Source organism: Pelodiscus sinensis, chromosome 18 (genome assembly GCF_049634645.1).
Source record: "Pelodiscus sinensis isolate JC-2024 chromosome 18, ASM4963464v1, whole genome shotgun sequence".
In the NCBI taxonomy this organism is placed as follows: Eukaryota; Metazoa; Chordata; order Testudines; family Trionychidae; genus Pelodiscus; species Pelodiscus sinensis.
In genome coordinates this window covers 23,848,763-23,876,402 of record NC_134728.1, presented here as the reverse complement: position 1 = coordinate 23,876,402, position 27,640 = coordinate 23,848,763, and the positions used below count along the sequence as shown (strand labels likewise).

General features: G+C 47.9%; 1 protein-coding gene across 3 annotated transcripts in view; it reads left to right on the top strand.

Moving 5' to 3' along the window:
- KCNS1 (potassium voltage-gated channel modifier subfamily S member 1) overlaps positions 1 to 26,271 on the top strand; it is a 28,241-nt gene extending 1,970 nt beyond the window's left edge. For 2 of the 3 annotated variants that reach the window (XM_006132259.4, XM_075901273.1), the window contains exons 2-3: positions 5,532 to 6,524; positions 21,988 to 26,271. In XM_006132259.4, coding sequence (XP_006132321.2) covers positions 5,559 to 6,524; positions 21,988 to 22,452 — 1,431 coding nt within the window. In that variant the 5' untranslated portion in view covers positions 5,532 to 5,558 and the 3' untranslated portion in view covers positions 22,453 to 26,271. Of the gene's footprint in view, positions 1 to 1,385; positions 1,699 to 5,531; positions 6,525 to 21,987 lie in introns of those variants that run through there. The other variant, XM_025189267.2, reaches the window with a different exon arrangement.
- The last annotated feature ends 1,369 nt before the right edge of the window (positions 26,272 to 27,640 follow it).

Below are 27,640 nucleotides of genomic sequence, written 5' to 3'. Positions count from 1 at the left end.
ACTGAGCATTGGCATCAGCTCCTGGGAGACTGCTTTCTGCAGCTGGGACCAGAGAACCTCCTAGGGCCTGATCCCAAAGCCCATTCACATCAATGGAAAGCTAAACCTATTAGAAGCAATGGGAATCTTTCCATAGGCTTCAGCGCAACAGGCCTCCAAGGAACAAAGAGGGTGCCCAGGAAGGCAAAAATTGCTGGAGGGACCCTGCCCTCTCCCTTCCAAGACTGTGTTCATTAAAGGCAAACTGCAGCTGTTGAGGCTAGGATCCCCAGGGCTTGTTGGGCATCCTTTGACAAACAGAAATCAAACAGAGTGAGACACCGGAGGACTCTGCAAAGGCACTTTGCATGTAATAAAATGACTGCTGAGAATTCCATGAGTGCTGCTGGACCCAATGTGCATTTCCCCCAGACAGCACCTGCAGATTTGTCTTCCCATACTAAGAACAGCTTAGATATTGTGGCCATATGTTTTAATGCAATCAGCACTTCTCCCTCCCCACACCAAAGGATGCCTTCACAAGTGACTTCCATACCTGGTGGATCGTAATTCACTTACTATGTAATCCTTTCTAGGATTTGTCTGCAGCAGTTTGCCAAAAACACCTTCACAGAATTTGCAGGAGTGAGCTAAAATGAAAGGAAGTGTGCTTTAAAACTAAAAAAATACAAACTTTGCTAATTACTTCTGTTGGGGAAATTTGCTTTTAATCTCAGTGTAAATGGGAAGTATCCATGTACAGTATTGGGCAGAACTTCTAAAGCTGTTAATCCAAAACCCTCTATGCATTTACTCAGGGCTGAGGTTCGCGTGTTAAGCCTCCCAGCAAGTGTATCATACATAGTTAATTCTTCCCAATTTTTTTCGGAGAAAAGAGGGTTGGGCCATTTTAGAATAAATACATATAAATTGTATTAGAAACCCTTTGGAAAAAGTGTGTTGTCAAAGAAAACTCCTTTAGCATGTTGCATGGGTGTTCTTCAGATTATATATCTACTGCCTCAGACACCTGCTTCAGAAAGTGAATGTCTTCACAATTTTTTTTGTGTTCATTTAAATGCACAGTGCATTTTTAGGATGCATTTATAATAAACTTGTGTGATTCTTCTTAAAACACTTGGAATGCATTATGTACATTTAGCAAGAAGGGATGAGCATTATCCCAATGTATTTTTCCCATTAAGGTACAGAGTTTTGAATGAATGCTTTAAACTAATGGAGACATTTTGCAAATTTACATATAGTTCTAGACAGTCTCATTGGTATTCACTGTCCATTGTGCTGTAAAAAAGCCCTCCCCAAATCCATGAGAAAACAAAAGCTTATTTCTCCTTGTTTCGGAAGAAGATATTACTAAGAGAAGTTATCACATCTGAAAGTAATTCTAAGATGGAGCACAGCATTCAAATGCTTTTGACATCATCCCTGACTGCAGAAGCAAACCTCTGAGGCTGCACAAGTGGCCTGTTCCCCCCGCAGCCTGATCCAAAGCCCACTGAAGTCAACTGAAGTTTCTATTGTTTTCAGTGGCCTCTGGTTCAGGTGCTCCCTACTGCTGCTTCCTGGGAAGCATGCAGATGCTCAGGTGTGATGTTGAGATATGTCTCTTTCCCACAGACTAACTGTAGCTTGAATTCACCAGCATCCTTCTGGAAGGAACCTGGATTAGTCATCACTTTGCCACGGATGGACTGTGAGGTAGTTTATTCATGGAGATTATAGGTCATGAAAATTCCAGTTCTTTCCTTAAAAGTAACATCCCCTCCACTACCTCCCTATGTTAGTATTTTTTTAAAAGTTGATTTTGAAAGGACTTGAGAGGAAAGACAGTGTTGCAATTAAGCTCTGAGGCTTATCACAGATAATAGCTTCCTCCAGTCATAGTGAAATGCGAACATTTGTTTTATGCACTGATGAGCATGTTTCTTTAAGGAGCTATGGCTCAGAGAAGCAGTGGAGTTAAAGAATGCCTTTGCCAAGCTGTTTAGCACAAATCTGGTATTAGACTCTCTCCCAGACCCTCTATTTCATACCTGTCTATGGATTTTATTCCTATGAATGGGCATAACCTGGGAAAGGGAAACTTCTAAAGTCCTTTTCAGCTTTTTTTGTGCTTGTACCTCTCAGTGAACAGACATTCCATTACCCACCTGGACAAAAAGGATCCTTCTGTAGCAAAAGCTGCAGACTCCCTGCTCAACTTCAGACGTAGGCTATGTCTATAGGTGCAGTAGTGCAGCCATATCAATGGAGCTGTGTCCCTACAATGCATCTGGCGAGGATTCTGTCTATACCAGTGGTTTTTGAACTACAGGTCATGACCCAGTACCAGGTCACAGAATGTCAGGCACTGGATCTCGTTGCTGCAAGGTGATCAGTGGGGGTGCTAAGGCAGGTTCCCTGCCTATCCTGGCACTGCAGACTGCGCTGTGCCTCAGAAGTGGCCAGCAGCAGGCCTGGCATCTACGTAAGGGGCGGGGGGCAGAAGAGCTCATGGGGCTCCATGCACTGCCCCTGCCCTGAGCACTAGCTTTGCACTCCCATTGGCTAGAACCTGCTGCTGGCTGCTTCTGAGGCACAGCATGGTCTCTGGTGCCAGGAGGAACAGGAAGCCTGCCTCAGTTCCTCTGCTGTGCCATTGACTGGCAGCTACTCAAGGTGAGCCTGCCCCAGCCCTGACCCACTCCCCCAAAGTTGAAGCGCTCATCCTCAGCCCCACCCCAGAGCCCACACTTTAGTCAAATTATGTTGGGTCACAGGCATCAACAATTTTCTTCAACTGAATCGTGAGAAAAAAAGTTTGAAAATCGCTGCTCTACACCAGCCGGAGAGACCTCTTCTGTGAGCACAATAAAACCATCTCCACGAATGGGAAAAGCTCTCCTGCTAACGCAGCATTATGCTCATGAGCGTTTATGTCAGTATAACATGTCACTCGGGGAAGAAGGGCATTGTTAGTCACACCCCTGTAGGACATGAATTGTACTGACGTAAGCTGAAGTGTAGACCAGTGGTTCTCAAGCAGAAGTATGCACTGGTCTTTCGGGGGGGGGGGGGTACATCAATTCATTTAGCTGTTTGCCTAGTTTTACAACAGACTACATGAAAAGCATTAGCAAAGTATTTACAAACTAAAATTTCATACTATTCACTGAAATGTAAGTGCAGTAGTTATATTCCAATTGACTTAGGTTATAATTCTATGGTAAAAATAAGAAAGGAAGCAATTTTTCCAGTTGTGCTTTGACACTTTTGTATTTTTAGGTCTGATTTCGTAAGCAAGTAGTTTAAGAGACATTGAAACTTGGAGGCCCACAGGAGAAATGAGACTCCTAAAAGGGGTACTGTGGTCTGGAAAGGTTGAGACCCTCTAGTTTAGATATAGCCTTAGAACTGAGAAACATAAGCAATCCCTCCCTGACTGACAAAACATTCTCACTGGATTTCAGAGACCAATGGAAGCTATATCCAGCCTCTCTCGGCCTTGATGTTTTGCCCAGTGACCTATGAACCCATTAAAAATCTAAAAATGTCCAGTTCTCAATGTTATAAAAAGCCCATGCCCTGGGGATGCAGTTGTGTAATGTGGTGGTGAGCAGCGCTTAGCAATGTGGCTGAAGCTGTCAAGGGAAGAGCTTGCATATTAACTTCCAATCGCAAACTCTTTGCTCCTTCCCTGTTGAAGAACAGGCTCCACACTCAGAGGATTAATAATTAACGGATATTACTTGATCTCACTCAATCCATTTCACAGAGCGAAATCATAGGTTGGCAGCACTTGCAGGAACCTCAAAGCCTCAGCACCTCCACTCTGAAGCCAGCAAGTTTTGGGATATTACATTGAGATTTTTTTTGAAAAGTAGTTCAGAGCCGGAAAAATACCTCATCAGCAATATCTCCTCTCCCGTGGTCACTGTGAAGTGCTGTAAGGGAATCTCTGTCTGATCAGCGTTCCAATCATTGTGCTGCACAGTAGCATTCACTATTGTTTTGATCACTGCTCTTCTTTCACAGGGTATATGGCCTTAGCCTCTGTGTGTGATGTGTTTTGTTTCTGTAACTTGTGTGCTATATGAGAAATTCACCATGTGACTGCACTTCTGCCTCACAAAGGGACTTTTTTTAACATCACACTGCTCAAAACCATCAAGGGAAAACCCTGAGAAACTGTTTGTCCATGGGGAAATTTTAATCTCTGAAACTGAACTCCAGTCTAATATCTCTTGGCCAAGAAGCCAGCACTCTGGCCTCCTTCCCTCCCTCCGCCCCCCCCCCCCCCCGAAGGACAACTTTGGATAGCATTGTGCGCATCTTGCATTGCAGACTCCACATGTGAGCTTAATAGAATTCTAACATTAGCTTTTGTGTGCAAATTCTATTTGCCCTGGTGGGCTTTATGGATGCAGATTCTGACACCTGCGGAATCTTTTAAAGTGTATCCAGGTGCACAGTTTTGATAGTTCACAAGCCGAACCAAGGTAGACCCTCTTAAAGTGGGTCTATATTACTTTAATTTCTGCACTTTCATCATTTCTGGTGGCAAATGTAATTAACTAGTGGCAAATTTTCCAGCAAAAAATGTCATTGAAATAAGCACCTTCCTATGAAACATTCTGATTGTGATTAAACTCTATTTCCTGATGGACGATGACATTTTTTCCACCAGATCTAATGCGAAAGTAAAAAATTCTGAAGGCTCTGTGACTAGAAAATTGATGAAAATGGTGATGTTGCAAGAGCTGACAGCATAAACTTTAATCTATAAAATGGGAGAGAGGTTTTTTTAGTAATACAGGCAGTCTCCGGGTTACATACAAGATAGGGACTGTAGGTTTGTTCTTAAGTTGAATTTGTATGTAAGTCGGAACTGGTACATATTGTAGGGGAAACTCTAACCAAACATTTCTCCAGAGCTCAGTTTTATTCTCCCACACCTCACTTCCCTCAGTCCTTTATTCTCAAGCTGAGGTGTCTGCTGAGAAAAGCTGCTTCGCGTCTCCCTGGTCTGCTGGGGGGAGGGCGCTAGCTTTGCGTCTCCCTGGTCTGCTGGGGGGAAGCAGCTAGTGCGGGGTTGCCTCACCCCGTCTGTAAGTAGGGATCCGATGTAAGTCAGATCCATGTAACCCGGGGATTGCCTGTACTGTTTTCTTTTGGGTGGAGAATAAACCCTATATGACATCAATAGTTAATTATCACTTTGAACAGGAGAAACCCCCTCCATCCTTTCAAGTAAAGGCCTGGGAATCATAGTAAAATCCCTTATGTCTCGGTAGCCCTCAACAAAAATGGAGTCTCACATTTCGAAGGTAAAAGAGAAAGAAGCAGACAGGGTGGGGGAACCTCTCCAGAAGAAAAAATCCCCCCATTTTAAGTCCTTTGCAGATCATCTTTAAAAACAAAGGGGAAATTAATCCATTGCCACCCAGTATGTATCTAGTTAATGACATTTAGCTGAACAGCACTTTTTAAAAAGACCACTGTATAAAGAGATGGTACCTCTTTACTTCTGCTGCACTGTATATTATCTGCAGGCTGAACCAGCAGCAGCTCCACTGATCATGGTCAACAAGACCTTAAACTATTGGGATGCTGATTTTGAGGACGATGTCATCAACATTAATGTCGGGGGTCTGCGACGGAGGCTCAGTTCCAGTGCTCTCTCTAAATTCCCCAACACCCGGCTGGGGCGTTTGCTGTTGTGCGACTCGGAGGAGTCCATTCTGCAGCTCTGTGATGACTATGATGTGAGTGCCAGGGAGTTCTACTTTGATAGAAACCCTGGCTTCTTCCTATATGTGCTGCACTTCTACCAGACCGGGAAGCTGCATGTTATGGAGGAGCTGTGTGTCTTCTCCTTCTGCCAGGAAATAGAGTACTGGGGCATCAACGAGTTCTTCCTGGACTCCTGCTGCAGCTACCGCTACCATGAGCGCAAGCTGGAGAGCCGGCACTACAACTGGGACGACGAGAGTGAGGTCAGCAGCGTGGACACATCCCCGGATGAGATCTTAGATTTCAACCATGACCTGCTCCGCTACAGCACCCTGCGCTGCGGCAACTTGCGCAAGCGCCTCTGGCTCACCATGGAGAACCCAGGCTACTCCATCCCCAGCAAACTCTTCAGCTTCGTGTCCATAAGCGTGGTGCTTGTTTCCATCGCCACCATGTGCATCCACAGCATGTCTGAGTACCAGGTGCTCGACGAGAACGACAACTTGCTAGATGACCCCATCCTGCACAACCTGGAGTATTTCTGCATCGCTTGGTTCACCTTTGAAGTGTCCTCCCGCCTGCTCCTTGCACCCAACCTGAGGAAGTTTTTCAAGCACCCGCTGAACCTGATTGACATTGTCTCAGTGCTGCCCTTTTACTTCACCCTCTTGGTGGAAGTGACTCTGGGCAGTGACTCAGAGCTGGGTAACCTGGGCAAGGTGGTGCAGGTGTTCCGGCTCATGAGGATATTCCGGGTGCTGAAACTGGCTCGGCATTCAACTGGACTGAGGTCGCTAGGGGCCACCTTGAAGGTAAATGCTGCTTTATATTCTTATCTATTGCTTTTCTGTTTAGGCATGAAATATTTGCTATTGCAGTAAAATGTAGCTGATAGAGGTATCTATTAGGGATGTAAAATCCCATTTAATTGGTTAACTGGTTAAATGTTAAGTTCAACTGGTTAACCAATTAAATGGGGGAGGAGCTGGAGGGGCTGGTGGAGCAGTCCCCCCTGCCATGGACAGGGGCTGCTCAGGCCAGGCTGGAGTGCTCCTGCCTGTGGTGGACCCATGGAGGTGGGCGGCTGCTCCAACCCCTATCGGTTAATCATTACCAGTAAACCTCACCTGTTAAGGGTGAGACTTACCACTTAACCGGTTAGCCATTAACATCCCCAGTATCTACAATACTTCCACCCATGTCCCCAGCTAGTGGAAGCTGGAAGATTCCTTAGAAAAGTGTCACAAACTTTGGTGATATACCAAAAAAATCTGGTAGGCTAGGCACTGTGTGTTCCCTTAGGTGCCATAGGCACTTACATCCATGTACACAGCTCCCAAAGGTGCACCGGCATTCATTCTTGGCCCTGGCTTTGTGGTACTCCAGCATGCCAGTCTCTGCCAGTAGAGTACCAGTGTGGTCAGAAAGCACAGGTGTAGTAGACCCAGTGGTGTGAATAGTTCCTGGGTTCAGCTTTCCTATATATTCTATGGGCTGCACTGGGGCCACGCTAGCCAGAAGCCACTTCATGTTCTAATAATACGGCATGCACCACGGAGCTCAGCTGTGCATCCTACTCCCAGAACCCAGCTTCTTCAGCTTCGCTCTACTTCTGTCTCCAGCATGGCTGAGGAAAGGCCTTCCTAGGAGCATGCTGCCAGCTCACCTGAGGCCAACACTCAAGTATTGGTCTCCCTCCCTCTAGGGAGATGAGAAGATCTTGGGCCAGCTCAGCTCAGTCGCTCGCAGTGCTTGAGTGGCTGAGGTGGGCATCACTCGGTGTGGTATACAGAGAAGGCCAAAAGACTGAAGGAGGGCCAAAAGACCAAGGCCAAAAACATAGTTTTTTGACAAAGAAATGGGCTTGAATTCTTGGCACTTGCCCTTCAACACAGTCTGCAGTCTCTCAGGCTGGTGCAGAGGTGCCTTGTGCAATTCTGAGGGCTGAACTGAAGTACACTGGTACCCTATCCTGAGCAGTCCAGCGGGACAAAGACCAGACTGGCCGATGCAGGACCAATTTGAGGGGACCTGGATTCAGACACAGCAGAAGAGACAGCCGTTAAGCAAGTCTGACAGGAAGAAGTGGAGCCTTCACAGTAGGGGCCCTCTACAGCAGGTATGCAGCTCTTTATTGTTGAGTGAACTGAGGGGGGCTGGGGAAGAGCTTTCAGGATCCATTACAAACCCTGCCATTGGTGGCCCTATAGGGACAACCAGCCTCATGAGGTGGAAATCGCCAGCCCTATCACTCGGTCTCCACTCTCCTCCTGGCCATATCAATCCGCCCCCTCCCTATTCTCCATTCACAATCACATAACAAGCAGCTGCTGAACCCAGCCCAGGCAGTTCAATCCTGCTGTAATTCCTCTAGGTCAGCTCTCTACTTGTCTGGAGCTCCCACACATGACTGCAATACAAACAATCATCCCAATAGCAATCATGTATAGTGTAAATATTGGAGACTCTTATTGTAAAAGAAATTCCATATTGGGCCCTGTGGCCAAAACCTTTCCTTTGAATCCCTGCAGCCCATGTGCCATACTGAGGCAGCTTTTCTCTACCCGCTGACACATTTCATTGTCTTTCTCGTTAATGTTCCATGAAACAGTTCTAGTCCCTTTTTGCCAGCAGAGTGATGTACATCTAAACTACCATGTTCCAGAAGGGTTAGGGGAATAACTGTACTGCCCACTCCCCCTACCATCAGACAACAAATACATCTTTAGAAAGCTAATGGAGATAGCAATTAATCTCAGCCCTTATTTCCCCCAGTTCTTGGCAGCTATGTAAAAAAAAAATCCACATAGCAAAAATTCAAAGAGTAAGGCTATGCATCTTTGTTTCCACTCCCACAGAGACTCACACATACAGCTGTTCTTCCAATATCCTCATTCATGTGAATAGCTCACCAGTGCAAATTTATCAAACTTCCCTCTTGTTTTCTCTCATTCCCACTTGATGGGTCTCTCTGTAAAGAGTTGTTTCCAAAGGTCTGGTCTCCATAGTTAGTCACACAAAATGACTGCCCCATGCACCTACATTAACTTATCAATACCATGTACCCTTATTTTCCTAAGCGTCTGTGAATGTCTATTGTTATGTACTTCGCCATCTCCAGCCAAGGAGACAGTCCCTTCAGGACAGTATTAGAATTCAAAATTGAACTGAAATTGCCCCTTAGCATATTTGTATGGCACGTGGCACAATAGGACGCACCCTGGTCCATGGGCGGGACTCATAGTCACTCCTGCAATACAAATAATAAATTCTGGAATTCATAGGGATAGTTGGGGTATCACTATGGCTTTTAACTCTTTTCATTTCTTATTTTTCAGTAGAGTGGCAGACACCCCAAAAGCGACCCATGGTCACAAAGGACTACATTGAGAGTGGTGGAATGGCTGCCAAACCTGAAAAACTGGGAAGACTGATTCTTGAACATTCACAGAGACAAAAATAATGCAAGGGACCTAGAGTATGATTTCCATATGTGGTTCTGCAGTGTATGGTCAAAGGCCCCCAACCCAGACCAGCACACTTGAAAAATAGTCTGATTTAAAATCACAAACATGTTATAAAGGCCTGAAACACACCATGTCTAATGCCCATGTTTTCAAGTGGTTTAAGGGAGGCTCTTTGAAAAGTAATATCTGTTTTTGTTACTTAAGTAGATTACAAAAAACACATTTCTTTCTGAAAACCTAGCTCAAAAGCGAGCATTTAGCTGAGGACTCTGGCAAAAGATGGCTATAAACAGAATGTAAAATGGTTACATTCTTGGTTGCAGAATTCCAATAAAGCTATACATGTGGGAAATTCTCCCTGAACTCTTTCTGTGTTGCAGCTAGGTGTGAAAGACAGTGACAGAGCAGGGACTGACAGGCTCCTTGTATGTTGTTATGCAGGGGGCAAAGCCTGAGGAACTAGGATTTTCCTGGGCATTGACTCAGCCTGAGCCACTAAATGATGTTTGCAAAGTCTCTCTTGGTCTACTTTTGATCCAATCACATCCATTTGGGAGAGATTGAAAGCTCACTGAAAACACCAGACCAGATTTGCATCAGATTTGAGTTTTTATTTACTGGGTGCACAAATTGAAGTACTGTTAACATTCATTTCTTCCATGCTGCAAGAGAATGAAATCCTATTGACGTAAGAGGGAAGTAGGGAGTTGGTATCTTTAGCAAGTGGACTGATTAGCATTAGTGCCACAATGATATCTGCTGTTGTGTTTATTGTAAAGAAATGCTGGATGTTTGTCAAATCACCTGTGGCCTGATCAAAAGCCCATTAAAGTAATGAGCCTTGCCATCGCCTTCTGTAGTCTTTGGATCCAGATGTTAGTTCTGACAAAGCCTTGTCCCGGAGACAAGAGCCCACGTGAAAGAGGATCTGCTACAAGAGAGACCTATCTACCCCTCCCCATTGTCTGCTCCAGGATATTGTACTTTATTCTGTCCCTCCAACCTCTCATTTGTATTGACTCTTTCTGAGCAATTGGCCCTGACACTCCATGCTGCTAAGCGGCTGCCTGTGTGAGACTGACTTGTAGGGGATGCTGCCAGTGAGGCAGCAGTGGCAGCAAATATCAGAGAACCTCTGTGCTCTAATTCATCCCGGCTGGGCTTGAAAGGCCAGTTTGTGATATTGGATGTAGTTATCATGTTCTTCGGATACAGGCAAGGTGCCTAATTCTCACTGAAAGTCAGCGGGGGAGCCTTATTCAGCTGCTTTTGTAAATCCATGTATGAATCTATCTTTAGAGCCTAAATATGCTGGGCAAGTCACTAGGGCTAGATTTACAAAAGTCAGACAGGATGTCTACAGCTAAGCCAGGAAATGCACCAAGTCTCAAGAGTCTCAGTCCAGTGATCTCTCCAGGAGAGCATCCTTCCTCCCCTTAATTCTCCCCTGTGCCAACGCAGGGACCATGATACCAGAGTCTTACACCACATGGGCACAGCAGACTATGCCAAGGAGCAACTTCCAGTCTTCACAATGCAGCCCTTTTTGTTTATTCATCTGTATCATCACCCTGACATCTCAAGATGTGAGCTGAGCTGCATCTGATTTTCCTTTATTGCATTACAGAAAAATATCCTGTGTGCTCCTTTGAAAAAGGCCGAGCATGACTCATATGAAGCCCACTTATTGGGAAACCTCTCTGGCTTTAGGGCTCCGATATCATCAGAGCCAGTTAGCTTAGCTACAGTAGTTGCATAGTAGGGAGTCTTCTAAAGCAGCTGGTATCGGGGTGATTATAGTAATTTCTTCCAAGCCGACGTAGTCTCTCGTGCAAACAGTCACTAGATGCAGCTGTGTTCCTATGGAGTTACCAATGCACAAAGCACTTTGAAAACAAAAGACTGTGCACAGGCAGCAGCCAATTTCCAAACATGACAATCTTAGATTCCACGAGCCCCTGTATTGTCGTCCTGGCCATGGTTTGTGATGCTGAAATGTCTGAGTTACAGAATCACTCGACTGCTCCTTTTCTTGCTCCCCAGTAACTCCCAGCAGCTAAACAGATACTCTTTAAAAATTATAAACAGACTTGCTCTCTTTATTGCTGCCAGGTGGGGCCTTTAGAGGTGCTGCTATGCTCCAGCTTGGAGCAAGTGTTTTATAGCCGGTGGGTAAGTCCCTGAAAATCAGAGGCTGCATTGCACACGTTGACCTAGCTTTCCCCAGTGGATGTCACTTTGACATCCACAGCCACAGGTGATGGAAGAGGAAGATTAGATTGTTCCTTCTAGAAATTATAGGCAGGAGCCGAGCAGTTACTGGCTGCAATGTAAGCAAAGCCTTGTTTGAATTCTGCTGTGAATCAGCCTCCTTATTCTTTCGTCTTGACCATGGAAGTCCTTTCCCCCAAGTCGCTTGTTCTTCTATTTTCTTTAGGAGCATCTGTATCTCTAAACACTGTTTAATGGCTAAACAGTACAGTCCAATAAAACAACGCCCAGCTGCTGGATGCCTGAACATCCGAATTTTGATTTCCTTCCTCCAGTAGGTGAAAAGCAAGTTGGTAGAAGCCACATCACAGCTAATAGGGGAAGTAACTGCTATGTCAGTTTTTCCCAGTGTCTAAGCTGCCGATGCTACCCAGACAGCACATAGGACTGGAAGGGAACTGCTGGCTCATTAAGTCCAGCCCCTTCTATCACAGGTAAGCTTGTCATAGAATCATGTTAATAAATTGCTCAAGCATGAGCAGGGAGCCCTTGAATCTGATGTGGCCAGTGCATGTTTCCAAGGTTGCTGGAAATAATTATTCTCTAGTGCCATGTGTGACACCGACAGGCAGACCTGAACCTGGGACCTCTGGAGCTTAGTGCCTCTACAGCTTGAGCTAAAAGCCAGCTGGCTGTCACTACGGCTGGGTCTACACTGGTGCGATCTTGCGCCAAAGCAGCCGCTCTTGCGCAAAAACTTGCTGCCTGTCTACACTGGCCGTGTGTTCTTGTGCAAGTAAACTGACGTTCTACTGTATAAAATCAGGGCTTCTTGCACAAGAACTATGATGCTCCCACTCAGGAATAAGCCCTCTTGCGCAACTGTTCTTGCGCAAAAGGCCAGTGTAGACAGGCAACATGAATTTCTTGCGCAAGAAAGCCCTATGGTTAAAATGGCCAGCAGAGCTTTCTTGCGCAAGAGAGCTTCTACACTGGCATGGATGCTCTTGTGCAAAAGCACTTCTCTTGTGCAAAAGCACATGCCAGTGTAGACGCTCTCTTGTGGAAGAGTTTTTGCACAAGAACTCTTCCGCAAAAGTGTTCTTGTGCAAGAAGCTGACAGTGTAGCTGTAGCCTAAGTCTGTAGAGCCGTGGTCACCAACCGGTCGCTCGCGAGCTACTGATCGATCTCGAGGCCTCGACCAGTCGCTCGCGAGGCGTCCAGTCAGCCCCGCCCCACTACTTACCTCGAGAGAAGACGGAGGTAATGTCGGCTTCCGGCGCGCAGGGGTTTGGCCCCGGGGCTTCCTGGCGCGGGGAGAGGGTTGGCGCCGGGACAAGTGCCTGCGGGGCTTCCCTGCGCGGGTGGGGGGCTCGGCCCCCTGGGCAGGCGCGCGCGGCTTTCCTGCACGGGGGGGTTGGCCCCGGGGCAGGTGAGCACGCGCAGGGCTTCCCTGCGCGGGTGGGGGGGTCGGCCCACTGGGCAGGCGCATGCGCAGGGCTTCCCTGGGGGGGGGAATGCTGGGAGGAGGGAGATGCAGGGGACTCTCTGCCTCCACTGGCATCCCACTCCCCTGTCCCCACTCCCCTGTCCTCAACTACAGAATGCTGTCCCCATTCCTGTCCCCACACCCCAAACTCTGCCCCCAGCTACAGAACTGTCCCCACTCCCCTGTCCCCAACTACAGAATGCTGTCCCCATTCGCGTCCCCACTCCCTGAACTCTGTCCCCATTTGCGTCCCCACTCCCCGAATTCTGTCCCTACTCCCATCCCCACTCCCCGAACTCTGTCTCCACTGGCACTCTGTCCCCTGCTGCAGAATCCTGTCCTCTGCCCTCCCAGCACCCTTTTCCCTCTCCCCTGCCCCCAGCCACAGTACTCTGTTTCCACAAAATGTGTAATTATAAATGCTTCATTTTAGATTTAAATAGCATGAATAAAAAACAGACCATTTATTTCATAACTATAAACACGTGATTTTAATTGTATGTATCGCATAATTTAAAAATAAACTGTTTATCAGAGTGTGTAAGTAAGGGCTGGGGATAGCAAGTGATGGACAGGAGGAGAATAGAGAGGGCGGGGCTTCAAGGAAGGGGAGGGGCTTCAAGGAAGGGGCAGGGCGGTAGATCTTCGCCTGTTCTGAGATTTAAAAAGTGATCTTGGGTGTAAAAAGGTTGGAGACCACTGCTGTAGAGGAAACTCTCTATATTTGTAAATGGTGTAAATGCCACTACATAAGACAGAGAACCACACCCAATAAGTGTGTGGGCTACACAGCCCTTTGCGCATGGTGTAATTCCCAACACTTGATATTCAACTCTAGGGCAGAGGTGGGCAACGTGTGGTCTATCAGGGTTCTATGTGTGGTCCACAAGACATTTTGTTTAGCATTGTCCTCGTGTCAGGCTGCCAGATTCCACTGGTTTCCATCCACGTAATCTTTTTCCTACTGATATTACTAAAGTAGCTCGCGCGTAAAGCCAGGGGTCTCATGAAGTGAGGCTCATGTTGGTTGCACACAGCATTGATCACGAGTGCTGTGAACTCCCTCTGCATCCAGTCAAAGCTCTGCTACGGTTCAGATGACACACCCCACACATTCTAGGCACATGAGATGGAAAAGAGTCACTCAGGTGGCCCACTCTCTAATCAGGGTTGCACATCACTGCTCTGGGGCCTCCTCTTTCTCCATACCCCTTTCAGATGCTGGCTATGGTTCTCTCGTGTGTACAGCACAGTAGGTAAGCATGGTGCTTTTTGTTCTATTCCCCTCATTTATATCCCTCTCATAACTGTTCCCAAGCCATGGACACACACCATGAGCAATGCACCTTGTGAGATCAGCTGCTGCCTGTTGGTAGTGTTCAGGCTCCTGCGAGTCTTCTGCAGCGGCCAATGATACCTGCCTACGAGGCTGTATTTTAGCTATGAGTGAGAAACGTAACACTATGTGGGTCTGAATGCTGATCTTGGCAGACCCAATGCCTTAAGTTCAGCATGACACAACAGGGGAAGTCTCACACTTCCACACTCCCCAGTGGGTGTGTCTGCACTGTAGCCTTACTGTTGACTTTATGAAAGGGTCCATTTGAATGAGCTGTTCTGTTATGCGTATATGTGATACTGACTCACCAATGAGAGATACCATCGCCTCTAAAGATCTGGGGCAGGGAAGTGGCATGATTCCTCAGCACTGCATGGAAACCCTTACAGGAGCCCTGTCTCTTTCCCTATGCCAGCAGGCAGGTGCAGAGCGTATAGCTGTGGTCTCACTGGCAGCAGCTCATAAAGTCCTTGCCAGTCCTGTGTTAGTTCGGAATCTGGTATGCTTTCCTCTCAGTGCCACTTCTTTGGTTTGGAGGCAAGAGTAAGGCTGAGCCAGTGTTTCCCCTCCGTTGTCTTTGAATAAGGGGCTTTTGTGGGCTACAGGCCTTGAAACACCTCTCCGGCGCTCGACTTAGGATGATGAGTGGAAGAGAAGGGGAATTTTCTCTGTTTTAGCTAGCATCTAGCACTTTACTGGGGGGAGGGATAAACTTCACAGAGCTCTTGTGCAAGTGGGTTTATTCCTCGTGGGGAGAGGAATAACTGTTCCGGAAGAAGCCCTGTTTTCTGACGCTGTACTGTAAATTTACTTGTGCAAGAACACGTGTGCGGTGTAGACACCCGGCAAGAAGCCCCCAGTGTAGATGTCGCCTAAGAGTACATCTACACAGCAGCATTATTTTGAAACGACATATGGCACATCTACACAGCAAGCCCATTATTTCAAAATAAATTCAAAATAACGGCCTTCATATTCTGACTTCTGTAAACCTCATTATATGAGGAGTAAGGGAAGTCGGGGCAAGAGTGCTCTATTTCGAAATAAGCTATTTCAACTTAAGCTACACAATTAGCATAGCTCAAGTTGCGTAGCTTATTTTGAATTTAGCCCTGCTGTGTAGACATATCCTAAGTGATGTTGAAATGTCTGTGGGAAGTCAGACTAGTTGGAAGGGTTAGGGGGTGCTGCCCTATGGATAAACCAATGTCATGTCAGTATCTTTCACTTACACAAAATGAACATAGGAAAGAAGTGTATTGAATAAGGCTGAGGAGGAGAGAGTGACTCTTCCATCTCTGAAGTTCTTGGAGTGTTGGGAACTGTGTTTCCATTGAGGGAACAGGCATGATACAAGGGGAGCAGGAAGAGAGGGAAAGTGAATGGTGATAAATCCCATTTTATTTAATTTTGTTCTGCTGAAAGTTGTTAATAGATGCCATTCAGCAGGCCACTGATCTAGAGGCAGTTGCAGACCTGGTTAAAGCCTAAGCACCGTTCATTCAGGCAAAATTGAAGGAGCAATTAAATACATCTTTATTGTGTGATAGCTGGAAACAATAGGAAGCTACTATCCAAAGCACTGGGACACATGGTGAAACTTGAGTAGGGCTAAGACCATGTCTACATTACAGGTGCTGCAGTAGTACAAGTACAGCACTGTAGCGCCATGATGTAGACACATTCCACAGTGACAAAAGGGGTTTCCCATTATTGCAGATTATCCACCGCTGCAAGCAAGTAGCTAGGTCAATTGAAAAATGATTCCATTAACTAGCTGTGTCTATGTGGCGGGTTAGATCATCATAGAAACAGCTCTCTGGTGTGAATTTTTCATACCTCTGAGCTTTGTGGCTACATTGAGTCACCCCTTGGCCTTCTCTTTCTTCAGCTAAATAGATGGAGCTCCTTGGTTGCGTCTAGATTGGCATGATTTTCCAAAAAGTTTTCCGTTAAAAGCATTTTTGGAACAGAGCGTCTAGATTGGCACGGATGCTTTTCCGCAAAAGCACTTTTTGTGGAAAAGCGTCCGTGCCAATCTAGATGTGATTTTCCGCAAAAAAGCCCCAATGGCCATTTTCATGATCGGGGCTTTTTTGAGGAAAACAAATCTGAGCTGTCTACACTGGCCCTTTTGCACAAAAGCTTTGCGCAAAAGGGACTTTTGCCTGAACGGGAGCAGAATAGTATTTCCGCAAGAAGCACTGATTTCTTACAGTAGGAAGTCAGTGCTTTTGCGGAAATTCAAGCGGCCAGTGTAGACAGCTGGCAAGTTTTTCCAGAAAAGCGGCTGATTTTCTGGAAGAACTGGCCAGTCTAGACACAGCCCTTGGGTTTATCATTATAAGGCAGGTTTTCTAATCCTTTAATCATTCTCTGGGCTTTTCTCTGAACCCTCTCCAATTTTTCCAACTTCCTGTTTTGAACTGTGGACATCAGAACTGGACATAGTATTCACAGAGCCAAATACAGAGGTAAAATTACCCAAGTCATTCTGCTTATCTTTTTAAAATATGGGCACACTGTTAAGTTTTCCTCCAGTATTACTTCTCCAGTATTCCAAGATTTATTGAACATCAACATTAATGACTCACTGTGCTCCTCTGTCACCTTATTTATAACTGGGATGTAAGTGATCTGGGTCTGTTTATTGCAAAATGATTCAATTTAGGAGGCTGTTAAACAGCAGTTAGGGAATGGACAGAAAGGGTGTTATCATAGGATATGAGTACTGTACATCATTACCCCCCTCCACATATAGGGTACGTCTAGACTGCATGTCTCCGTCGATGGAGCCAGGTAAAAGAGTTTACTCGGCATAGTCAATGAAGCTGGGATTTAAATAATCCCCGCTTCATTAAAATAAAAATGGCCGCCGTGCTGTGCCGACGATCAGCTGATCTGGCACAGCACGGTAGTCTAGACGCAGCACGGTCGACAAGGGAAGCCTTTGTCGACCACTCCAGTATGCCTAAGCACAGCGTGGCGGCCATTTTTATTTTAATGAAGCGGGGATTATTTAAATCCCCGCTTCGCTGACTATGCCGAGTAAACTATTTTACATGGCTCCATCGACGGAGTCATGTAGTCTAGACCTACCCATAGAAATATTAGTGAACACTTCTGCCTTTTCTGCATTATTAGTGATAATTCCACCATTTCCGTTTAATAATGCACCAATACCATTGTCAGGAGTCTTTCTGTTCCTAATATACTTGGAAAAAAACGTATTGTCGTTAATTTTGCTGGCCCGCTGAGCTAGGAAAGTGCTTTATTTCTGTTCAGTGAAACGAGTTCCTAGTCAATCTAAGTGTAAGCAAATGCAGCCACTCTTACCCTGAAATGAGTGTCCACGTGGCCTTTGGTCCAGGTTCAGGGCTGTCCCTGGGGGCAAAGGGCCCAGCCCTGCCCCCACCCTGCCTCTTCCCACCCTGCTCTGCCCTCTCCCACTCCCATTGCATTCTTTCCTCGAAATCCCCTCTTTCCGAGCTACACAAACTAGGGATTTTGGAGGGGAGGGGACTGTCATGGGGTCACAGCAGGGTTTGGGACCCCACACTCACCACAGCAGGAGCTGGAATGACCCAGCAACCTGCTCTGCCCTGCTGCCCATCTCCCAGCCCACTGCATCCCACTTCACGGCAGTGGCAGGGAGTAGGGAATCTCGGCCCCAGATTGTTCCCGTCTGCTCCCCGAGCCCTGCACCACTGGGACAGGAATCAGGTCACTTTGCTTGCTGCCACCATGGTGAGTGCAAGGGTGGGGGGCCCAATCCCTGCTGTTGCCCCACCCCAGGTACCCCAGGCCACTCTGAGCCCTGTAGGTCCCATCCACAGAACTGTTCAGGTGGCTGCCACAGGGCCCCCAAAGCGCAGGGCCTGAGGCAGCCACCCCGACTCATTCTATGGACAGGGCGGCTCTATACAGGTTTAACTATCAGTTTAAATTCACATCTTAAGCCATACCAGTGTGGCTCACCTATGTAAACAAGCCCTTGAGAAAACATCCCCTCTCTAAAGATTTCCATCATTTTCCTGTCCTGCCTTGATGAGCCATGACTGAGGAAAGGATTCCAGATCAGAGCCAGGTAACTCTCCCCAGGGCTCGTAAGTGCCAACAGATGACATGCTTCTGTCAAAAGCAGCCTGCCCGTGTTTAAGCAAGGAGGTTGTTAAGGGGAAGAAGCTGTCACTCTGCCTGTCACCTCTCGGAATCATGCAGCAAATGTTGCCAAGTGCATAGAAATAAATCTCCACCAAAAGCATGTGCATATTTGAGGGGTTCGAAGACGTCATTACGCTCAGAAGAACAGAGTGGGGCCATCAATTCCCTCAGTACAGCTCCCATTAGCTGTTTCTCCAACGTTGGGAAGGAATGGGTGTTTCTGAAGCAAACAGCCCTTCCATTGCTAAGAGCAGTCCCCCTCTCTCCAATTCCTTCCCAAGAATACAAGGCTTCCTCTCTTGCCATTACCACAAGAAAATAGTTTCAGTGGGGGAGAAACTTCCCATTAGAATCCCAGGCTGTATCTACACTGCACCGTTATTTCGAGATAACTAGCGTTATTTTGAAATAACAAAACAAGTGTCTACACAGCAATTCTGTTATTCCGAAATAACACGGCTTATTCCGAAATCTGTAAACCTCATTCTATGAGGAATAATGCCTATTCCAAAATAGCTATTTCGAAATAAGGCATGTGTAGACGCTCCACTGCTGCTATTTCAAAATAGCCCCCACTAGGGCCATTCTAAGTTATTCCTCCCCAGTGCCTCCTAGGGCTCTAAATCAAGATAGCGCGTCTACATTAGGGAAGCCTGCCTTGGACTAATTTTGAGGCTTCCTTGCAGTGTAGACGTGCTATTTCGAAATAAGCTATTTCAGAATTACTATTCCGGAATAGCTTATTCCAAAATAAGCATGCAATGTAGACATACCCCCAGAGTCCTGCCAAGGTAGGAGAATGTGTCTTAGTGTAATTAGAATAATAGAATCCTAGGGCTGGAAGACAGCTCAGGAGGGCATCGAGTCCTACCCCGTGCCCAAAGCAGGACCAGCCCCAACTAAATCATCCCAGCCAGGGCTTTGTTAAGCCAGGACTTAAAACCTCTAGGGATGAAAATTCCATCACCTCCCTAGGGAACCCATTCCAGTGCTTCACCATCCTCCTAGTGAAATAATTTTTTTCTAATATCCAACCTGGACCTTCCCCACTACAACTTGAGACCATTGCTCCTTGTTCTGCCATCTGTCACCACTGAGAACAGCCTCTCTCCATCCTCTTTAGAACCTCTCTTCAGGAAGTTGAAGGCTGCTATCAAATCCCCCCTCGCTCTTGCTTCTGCAGACTAAACAAACCCAAATCCCTCAGCCTCTCCTCATAGGTCATGTGCTCCAGCCCCCCAATCACGCTGGACTCTCTCCAGTGTGTCCACATCCTTTCTGTAGTGGGGGGCCCAGAACAGGACAAGACCACATTAGCAGTGGGGGAGGGCTGGGAAAGCCCTCTATTTAGAAGCTCTGCTGTAAGGAATATTTTTCTTCTCCTCCACACACTGGAAACGTTGGGTTTTTTTGGCTCCCCAAAGGCCAAGGAGAAGAAGCTGAAAGTAAAGTAATGATTGCTTTAAAAAGGTTAGCATAGAGTATTGATTCAGATGGCTGCCTCCCATTAGTTCAGGTGTAAATTACAGCCGTACCCAGAGATTTTATTTTCTGTAACCCTTTCCCTACTGCATTGATCTCTGGATTCTTGTGCCTTGACTGGTTCCTCTTGTAGCAGCCTCCCCTCACTGCCCTCTATCTCCATGTTGCAAAGGATGAGATCTGTATCTCTGAGCTGTCTGCACCGCTCTGTTCTGATTTCCATACACTGCCACAGTCCTTCCCTCGCTGTGGCTTAGTCCCTGCCTATAAAGAGCGGGCTGCTGGATCCTTCCATTCAGCCCGTGTGACCATGCACTCCTCCCCTCTGATGAGACCTGCTATTCTTGCCCTGCCGTGTGACAGTGCAACATGTAGTGATGACATTGATGGACAGACATACTACACACATGGCCTGTTGGCATGATAGCAGCTCAAGGCAGTTGGTGCCTGTGCAAGGCAGCAGGTCTTGAGACTTGCACCTGGCAGGTGCCAAGCAGAAGAGTCATCCTGCTGGGCTCCTCTTTGCCCCAGTGTGGCAGCCGGGAGCAAACCCTCCACCAGCCTTGCACCTTGACCATCTCTTGGGATTCCCACAGCAGAGACAGAGACCCCAGTGGAACAGCTCCATGTCCAGGGGAGCAGTGGATATTCATCATCTCTAAAAATCCAGCCATGTACATTGAAGTGCCTACATCTGGATGTGGGAGCCTAACTTTAGGCCCCTGGGTTTGAAAACACTGGTCTGCATGATCTGTACTAAAGTGAAGCCTTCCGCTTTTATCCCTCCTGTGGCCTTCCTCCCAGGCCTATGCCTCACTTCTGAGCCACAGGGGAAGAGGGGTCTGGCAGCACTGGTAGCCAGGGTGCACTGGATGGCTGGACTGAGTGGGACGGGGGCAGGGCTGAGCTGCTGGTCATGGAAGCGAGTCTCTGGTGCTATTCTAATCTCTGCCTTCCTGCCTGCCGTCATCCCAGCAATTGCACCTGTGCCTCCAGGGTCCTGCTCAGGCTGTGAGTGGGAGTGTTTGATCCTTGGAACAGCAGCAGTGAACAGCTGTTTGTGGGGCTGCAGAGCACCAAAATCCCAAAGCCTTGTGCAATGTAGGGGGTAACATCAGACAAAATGCTCTCCCCCAATCCTCCTGGGCTGGGAGTGCTGAGAAGGCAGACTGCTCTGCTCCCAGGGGCAGGGAGTGCCTTGCATCGCCCCCCAGGAAGCTAATTTAGCAATGGTGACCCACTGTTTTCTGGCAGAAGGATGGGTCCATTCCTCATGGGGCCTGGTAGCATAGAGGGGGTGCAGAGGATGGTTGGAGGCTCCCAGAGAAGCCTCCAACAAAATGGCAGTGACAGATGATGAGAGAAAAACCTCACTAACCTTGCCTAGCTCATGCCCTTTCCTTGAGCCATATATGGCTTCTCATTGTCCAGCACCTGGCTCCAGGGAGGTGCTTCCTATTATGAATGCAGGTTTACCCGCAGTAAAAGGGAAGAGAATGACAGCTATTGATTCGCCACCGGGAAATCAATTGTGTCCCTGACAAATGGTACAGACAGTTTGCATCTCAGCTGCATACAAACCAGAGTCTAGCCTAACACATCACTGGGTGCTTGGACCATTTGGACTCCAGCGGTAGCTCAGTGTAGAAATTCCATGAGCGCTAAGCTCTTGAGCAGAGGGCAAGTGAACACTCAGCTCAGCAGCTGGCTCAAGACTCCATTTGCAAACAGAATAGCCACAAAGCAACCTCCACCCAACAAGTGCAGGACTCCCTTTTCAGCTCAGCATCCCCTTTTCCTAAAGAAATACCCTTGTCCTGCATGGGGGGAGCCCAAAATCCACTGGAACAATTTAGGTGCCCACGGGCCACGCAGTAGGGAGGGAGGCGGCTAGTTCTAGTTCAGTGGAATGGATTCCTGCCTTCCCGTGTGACACCAAGGCAAAGAGGCAAAGCTCCAGGGAATGAACACGAGGCAGGAGAGCCAGGCGAAATATTAGGAAGCAAGAGGGAAGGATGCCAGAAGCAAACCTGGTTTGTATTAACACCCATTAGGTCTTGTTTTCTGACCCTACAGACAGCGTCTGGGCCTCTGCTGATTCTCCCTTTGCTTTGCCTTTCAGCATAGTTACAGAGAGGTGGGCATCCTATTGCTCTACCTGGCGGTGGGAGTCTCCGTGTTCTCCGGAGTGGCCTACACAGCAGAAAAGGAAGAGGACGTGGGTTTCGACACAATCCCTGCTTGCTGGTGGTGGGGGACAGTCAGCATGACAACTGTGGGCTACGGCGATGTGGTGCCGGTGACCGTGGCTGGCAAGCTGGCAGCTTCGGGATGCATTCTGGGCGGGATCCTGGTGGTGGCTCTGCCCATCACCATCATCTTCAACAAGTTCTCCCACTTCTACCGCAGGCAGAAGGCCCTGGAGGCTGCCGTGCGGAACAGCGACAGGAAGGAACCCAAGGACTATGAGAATGATCCCAGCCAGAACCATGACTTGGAGGCTCTGGGGGAAGCCTTCTGGGAAGGAGGCAGAGAGGAGTTCCATGATCTAACCAGAGACACCCTTCCTGCACACCGAGTGCCCTGAGACGGGAGAGTACAGCTCCTCCCTGGCACCCTCTGTCCTGGCAACGTGTGGCAGCAAGGACCTGGCTTGTACGCTACTTATCCCTTCTCCCCTCACCGCCTCTCGCAGCGAAGTGAACAGAAGCAGAGAGTGCAGATGCTGCTCACAGCACATTGTCCTACCAGGACAATGAAGCTACCAGATCTAGAACAAGCATGACTCTGTGTTATCCAAACTCTCCAGAAATCCAGCTGGCCTCTCTTAGCACACATCACAATGTTGGATTTCATCTCCTGTGGAGCAAGGGCCATTCAGAGCCAAGGGCTCAAAGCAGTATGCCCATCAGGTGCCAGCTGTTTGCTGTCTTGAGTGGGACAGCACTCAGCAGCTATATCCATTTGGGCACGTCTTGAATCACCGTATTTACTGTGTTCATGGCAATGCTGTAAGTGCCCCCAAAATGACCTATAAGTGGGTGCCAGGAAATCTGGGATTAAACATAATGGACGAAGGCCTTGCCTACATTAAAAGGAAGATTGCAGCTGCCACAATCAATCTTCCAGAATTCAGAGAGTCCCCCTGCCAGTGTCCAATACTACTTCTTTTGCAAGGAGAAAGAAAGGTGATGGGAGCGTTTGCTCCCGTCGGCCTCCTGCTGTGGGGAAACCACCAAGCTCGGCTTAAGGGAAGCTGACTAAAGATACATATTCTACGTAGCTGGAGTTGCGTACCTCAAGCTGAGCTGCCAGGTCTAGTGTAGACTTGGCCTTAGAAAAGGAAACCAAAGGAAGAAACAGGGAGCCCTCAACGTATCCAACTGGCCTATAGGAATGGTTGCCAAGATCTTCAGGTAGCTAAGGGCAATCATCCTGCAACCTAATGTTCTGTCACTGTCCATCATAATGTTAACACATAGGGTATGTCTAGACCATAAGCCTCTTTCGAAAAAGATTGTCTAGACAGCCCCAAGTCTTTCGAAAAAGTGAGCCGCTTTTTTGAAAGGAAGCACCCAGACAATCTGGACACTCTCTTTCAAAAAAGCCCTGTTTGTGGTCAAGAATGCCTTTTTTCAAAAGAGCTCTTTTGTAAAAAGACGTTCTTCCTCGTAAAAGTAGGTTTACCGCTGTCGAAAAAAAGGCCGCATTCTTTCAATTCAATTTCGAAAGAACGTGACGGCAGTCTAGACACGGATGAAGTTTTTTTTGAAAAAAGGCCACTTTTTTTCAAAAAATCTCTGTAATTTAGACATACCCATAATGTTTAGCCCCCAGTCCCTCTTCCCCTCCTGTGAAATTGAAATTGCAACAGGCTTCACAACTGGAAAGCAGCCAAAGGAATTCAAAACCCCATGATGTCTTCTCGGCTAGGGATGTAAAAAGTCATTTAAAAATGTAACTGTGTAACCGCTAAAGATCCTATATTTAACCGTTGAAGATCCTATATAAGCTTTATACTTCAGAGCCCACAATGAAGCCAGCTCCCTGAGAGCAGAGCCAGCAAGGGTTAACCATTTACATCCCTATTCTCTGCAGCAATGGAGTGTGATGAGTGAGCCCATCTCAGACTTGGTTGGTTGCCTTGTGGGTATCCTACCAGGGCTAAGACAATACTGAGTCCCATCCTCCTTATAGCTTCAGTCCTGGGAAGAGCCTAAGCTGCTCCTGGCCTTTCAGAGCCTCACTGGATAATTAGGAGGGAAAAAGTGCAATAAAGGTAACGGGGCCAGATACTATGGTGAGGGGTGACTGAGGAAGAGAGAGAGTTACACAGGATATCCTGTTTTTCTTCTGGTGAATCTGGCGTCACCCTCAGGTATCCTTGGAAGCACCCTCATCTCAGCATATGCATTTGCTTTCATTAGTGACAGGCCGTCACGACACTTGCTGTGTTAAGAGCGTCATCCCCCGAGGAGCAATGTTCTGGAGAGATGCAGAAGGCTGGGTTTGCCCTGGGCTCTCTGACACAGCGTGGGAAGTCCTAAGAGAGCGCTCAGTTAGGCTGGAGAGAACTCCTTGTTTGCCAGCATTCCCTACAAGTTTCCCAGCCTAGCATTGAGGCACATGGCATACCCTGTGCGAAACTGGCCTGGTGTGTGTTGGCCAGACAGCCAGCAAACCCACCACTCACACCACATCTGCCCCAAGAGATGTGTAGAGTGTGTGTTTGTTGGCGGAGGTTGCTAGTGCTCTGATAAGACAGCCCAGGAGACAGCAGCTTTGCAAGAGATTTGACAGATGTAGCAGGAAGAGTCTGTGTCATTGCTGGATGCGTGATGCCCTGAAGCAGAGTGATAAACCGTGGCCTATACCTAGACACATGCTCCAGTTCTGTGTGTTACAGTGATCCCAGCAGTGTTTTCTGTCTTCATCCTCGCAGTCCCCTTCCTCTGGTGAAATGCCACGTATTGGGCATTCATCTGTGCGCAGTGACTGTCTGCTGCAGGCTGGTGACACAGTGAAGCAAACCTCAGGTGCATTGATCTGCTGTTACCCTCCAAGGCTTTTCAAATGCCTCCCATGTCCTTTCAACACCCACCCCACTGAAACTCCCCTCTAGCATTGTCTTGCCCCACTCTCCAACCCACACCCACACATGGAGTGGCTAGTGTCCATCCCCAAATCTTTGCTAGGATACACTTTTTATTTCAGAGTCAGAATTTTAGCAGCAGCCAAGGCCTGGTTTTGCTCTTCTTATCCCTAACTTTTAGGAACTAATTTGACCAGCATGTGCTTGAATGGTCACTGTGCTCCTCAGATCCCTGTGTGCAAGCCCAGACCCTTGTCCTTTAGTGCTCCTGCATCCCCAGTTCCTTACAGCAGAGTTTCCCTTTGGCAGAGCACAGCTGAGCTAGGACACAGTGCACAGATTGAAACAAGGAATCATCAGCTACTGTGTCTACTCTTTGATTTACCAACTCACTCGTGGAGCTGCTGCCCAAATAACTTGGGAGGTGAGGGTGGTAGTGGGGAATCCCTGGCAGGGTCAGCACTCCGTGAGGCTAAGCAGTGAATATGGATGAGGTTTAACAGTCCCTGACGCAGTCCTGGGGTTAAGGCTGAGACACGTTGGCAGAAGGAAGAGGGTACTTCATTGGGGTGGGGGAAGCTCAGATACTGCTGGTCTGTGTGTTTAGCAAAATGTCATGCTCTGTCTGCCTGCAACTTTCACCAGCACAACATTACTTGAGAAAACACTGACTTGATCATGCTATTCCAGCCCTGGACTCCTCCTACACAGCTCTGCTGATGTCCCTCACTTCTGCTCTGTATCCCACTGCAATTTCATTCTCAGGCTCCAACATGCAGCTGAGCCCATCCTCTGAAATCCTGACTAGCCACACACATCCCATTTCAGCTCTGCAGTGTTCCTTTCCCAGTGGCCTCTGCTTCCCAGAGCTGGGATACCAGCAGCCAGGGCAATGAAGACATCAGTTCTCTAGCCTTCCCTGAAAACTCATCACTGGTCTCTGCCCTAACAGCCAGTAGCAAAGAGGAATAAACACAGAAGGAAGCAATTAAAAACCACATACACTGACTTCAGGAGAATCACACAGGGAGGGATTTGGCCTGTTGACCCGTGTAAGAGACTTTTCATTTACTCCAACCAACTAAACGACAGAAGAAATTGTTGGTAAAACATCTTACACGGAATTTCAAACAAGGATCAATAACTCGCCACCAGGAGATACAGTTTTGATGACATAGGTCAAGACACAGAAAATGAAATTTGCCATTAGAATAAATGGGGAACCAGCCAGTTGCAAACTGGCAAGGGAAGTGCCCTGCAAAAACCAAACAAGCCCACGATTAGCTCTCAGAAATAAATGGAAAATCAGAGTTGCATGAAGTCTGACCCCTTGTGAGTTCTCTGTGCTTTGGAAGCCTCCAGTACCAGGGTTAGTTGTTTTAAATGCAATTCCCCTGGCAGGATTTATGCACATGCTACCTTTGCAGGCAGTGAGTAGCTCCACTTCCTTGGGATAATTCACACTGCATACCAGTAAGTGTATGCAGGACTGCGGGGGGGGGGGGGGGGGGCCTTAAGAGTGAGGTGTCTAGGACAGGGGCGGACAATAATTTTTTTACTGGGGGCCACTTCAGAAATTTCAAACGGGGCGGGGCCTCAGGCAGAAGGGACGGGGCCAGGACACTCCCTGCTTCCCCACCCACAGACCATGATTGGTCTGGCGGTGGGGGAGCGAGTGAAGTCTTCCCCGCCCCCCTGATGTTCCCCCTAGGTGCCCATGCTCCTGGCGGTGGGAGGAAACTTCGCACGCTCCCCCCACTCCCAGGCCAATCAGAGTCTGGGGGCAAAGGAACACGTGAAGTCTCTTCCCGCCCTGCCGGGAGTGTGTGGCACTCCTCGCAGAGTGGAAGAAACTTCATGCATTTTCCCCCTGCCCCCAGGCCCTAATTGCCTGGGGGTGGGGGAGTGGCAGGGCCTCTGTTGTCCAGATCCACCCACTTTTCCCCACCCTGGCCTAGGAGAAAACCAGGGGCTGGGAACTTTGCAGCAGAAAGTGGCTGTAGTGTGGAAGTTAACCTGTGGGCTAAAGAGGAAAAGGAGAAAACCTGGAGGGAGAAGCCTAGAAGAGCCAAGTCCTGAGGGAAGGGTTTACCCAGAAAAAGAAAGCCTGGGGGAGGTGTCGTAGAAAGGAGCCCTAGGAAAGAGGAGCAAGGTGAAGGATTGTGCAAACATTGACTACAGGTTATAGGGCCCCTGGACTGAAATGCAGAGTAGCAGGTAGGACACTAGGAAGTGGAACATGACTGTGGGAGATGCCACCTTGACGGCTGGTCTGGAGGGACTTTGTAGCCCTAGAAGGGGAGGACTATATGACCTGCCTGGAGGGTTGAGTCACGAAGAGGGGGTAACCCTGCCCGACTCCAGTGACTGGAGCCCCTGGGGTGAGCAGCCGAGGAGGGGCATCAGACTGGACCAGAGCTAACCCCAAAAGGAGACTCAAGGAGGCATCCCTGCGGTGAGTCTACCTCCGTGTCACAGCCCTCGCTGGACTCTCGATAGATCTGCCTTGTTTCCTGTGTGGCTTTTGGGTTTCTAGGTTATGTGTCTTGGTAATGTCATCAGAGGAAAAAAATAAACCCATTTGTTTTTCTAAAAATAAAAGGACTCCCCTTCGAGCCACGTTCGAGCCCCCTGCGCTTGTCAGGGTGTCAGACGCCGAGCTGCCTTGTCTGCTCTCCAACAA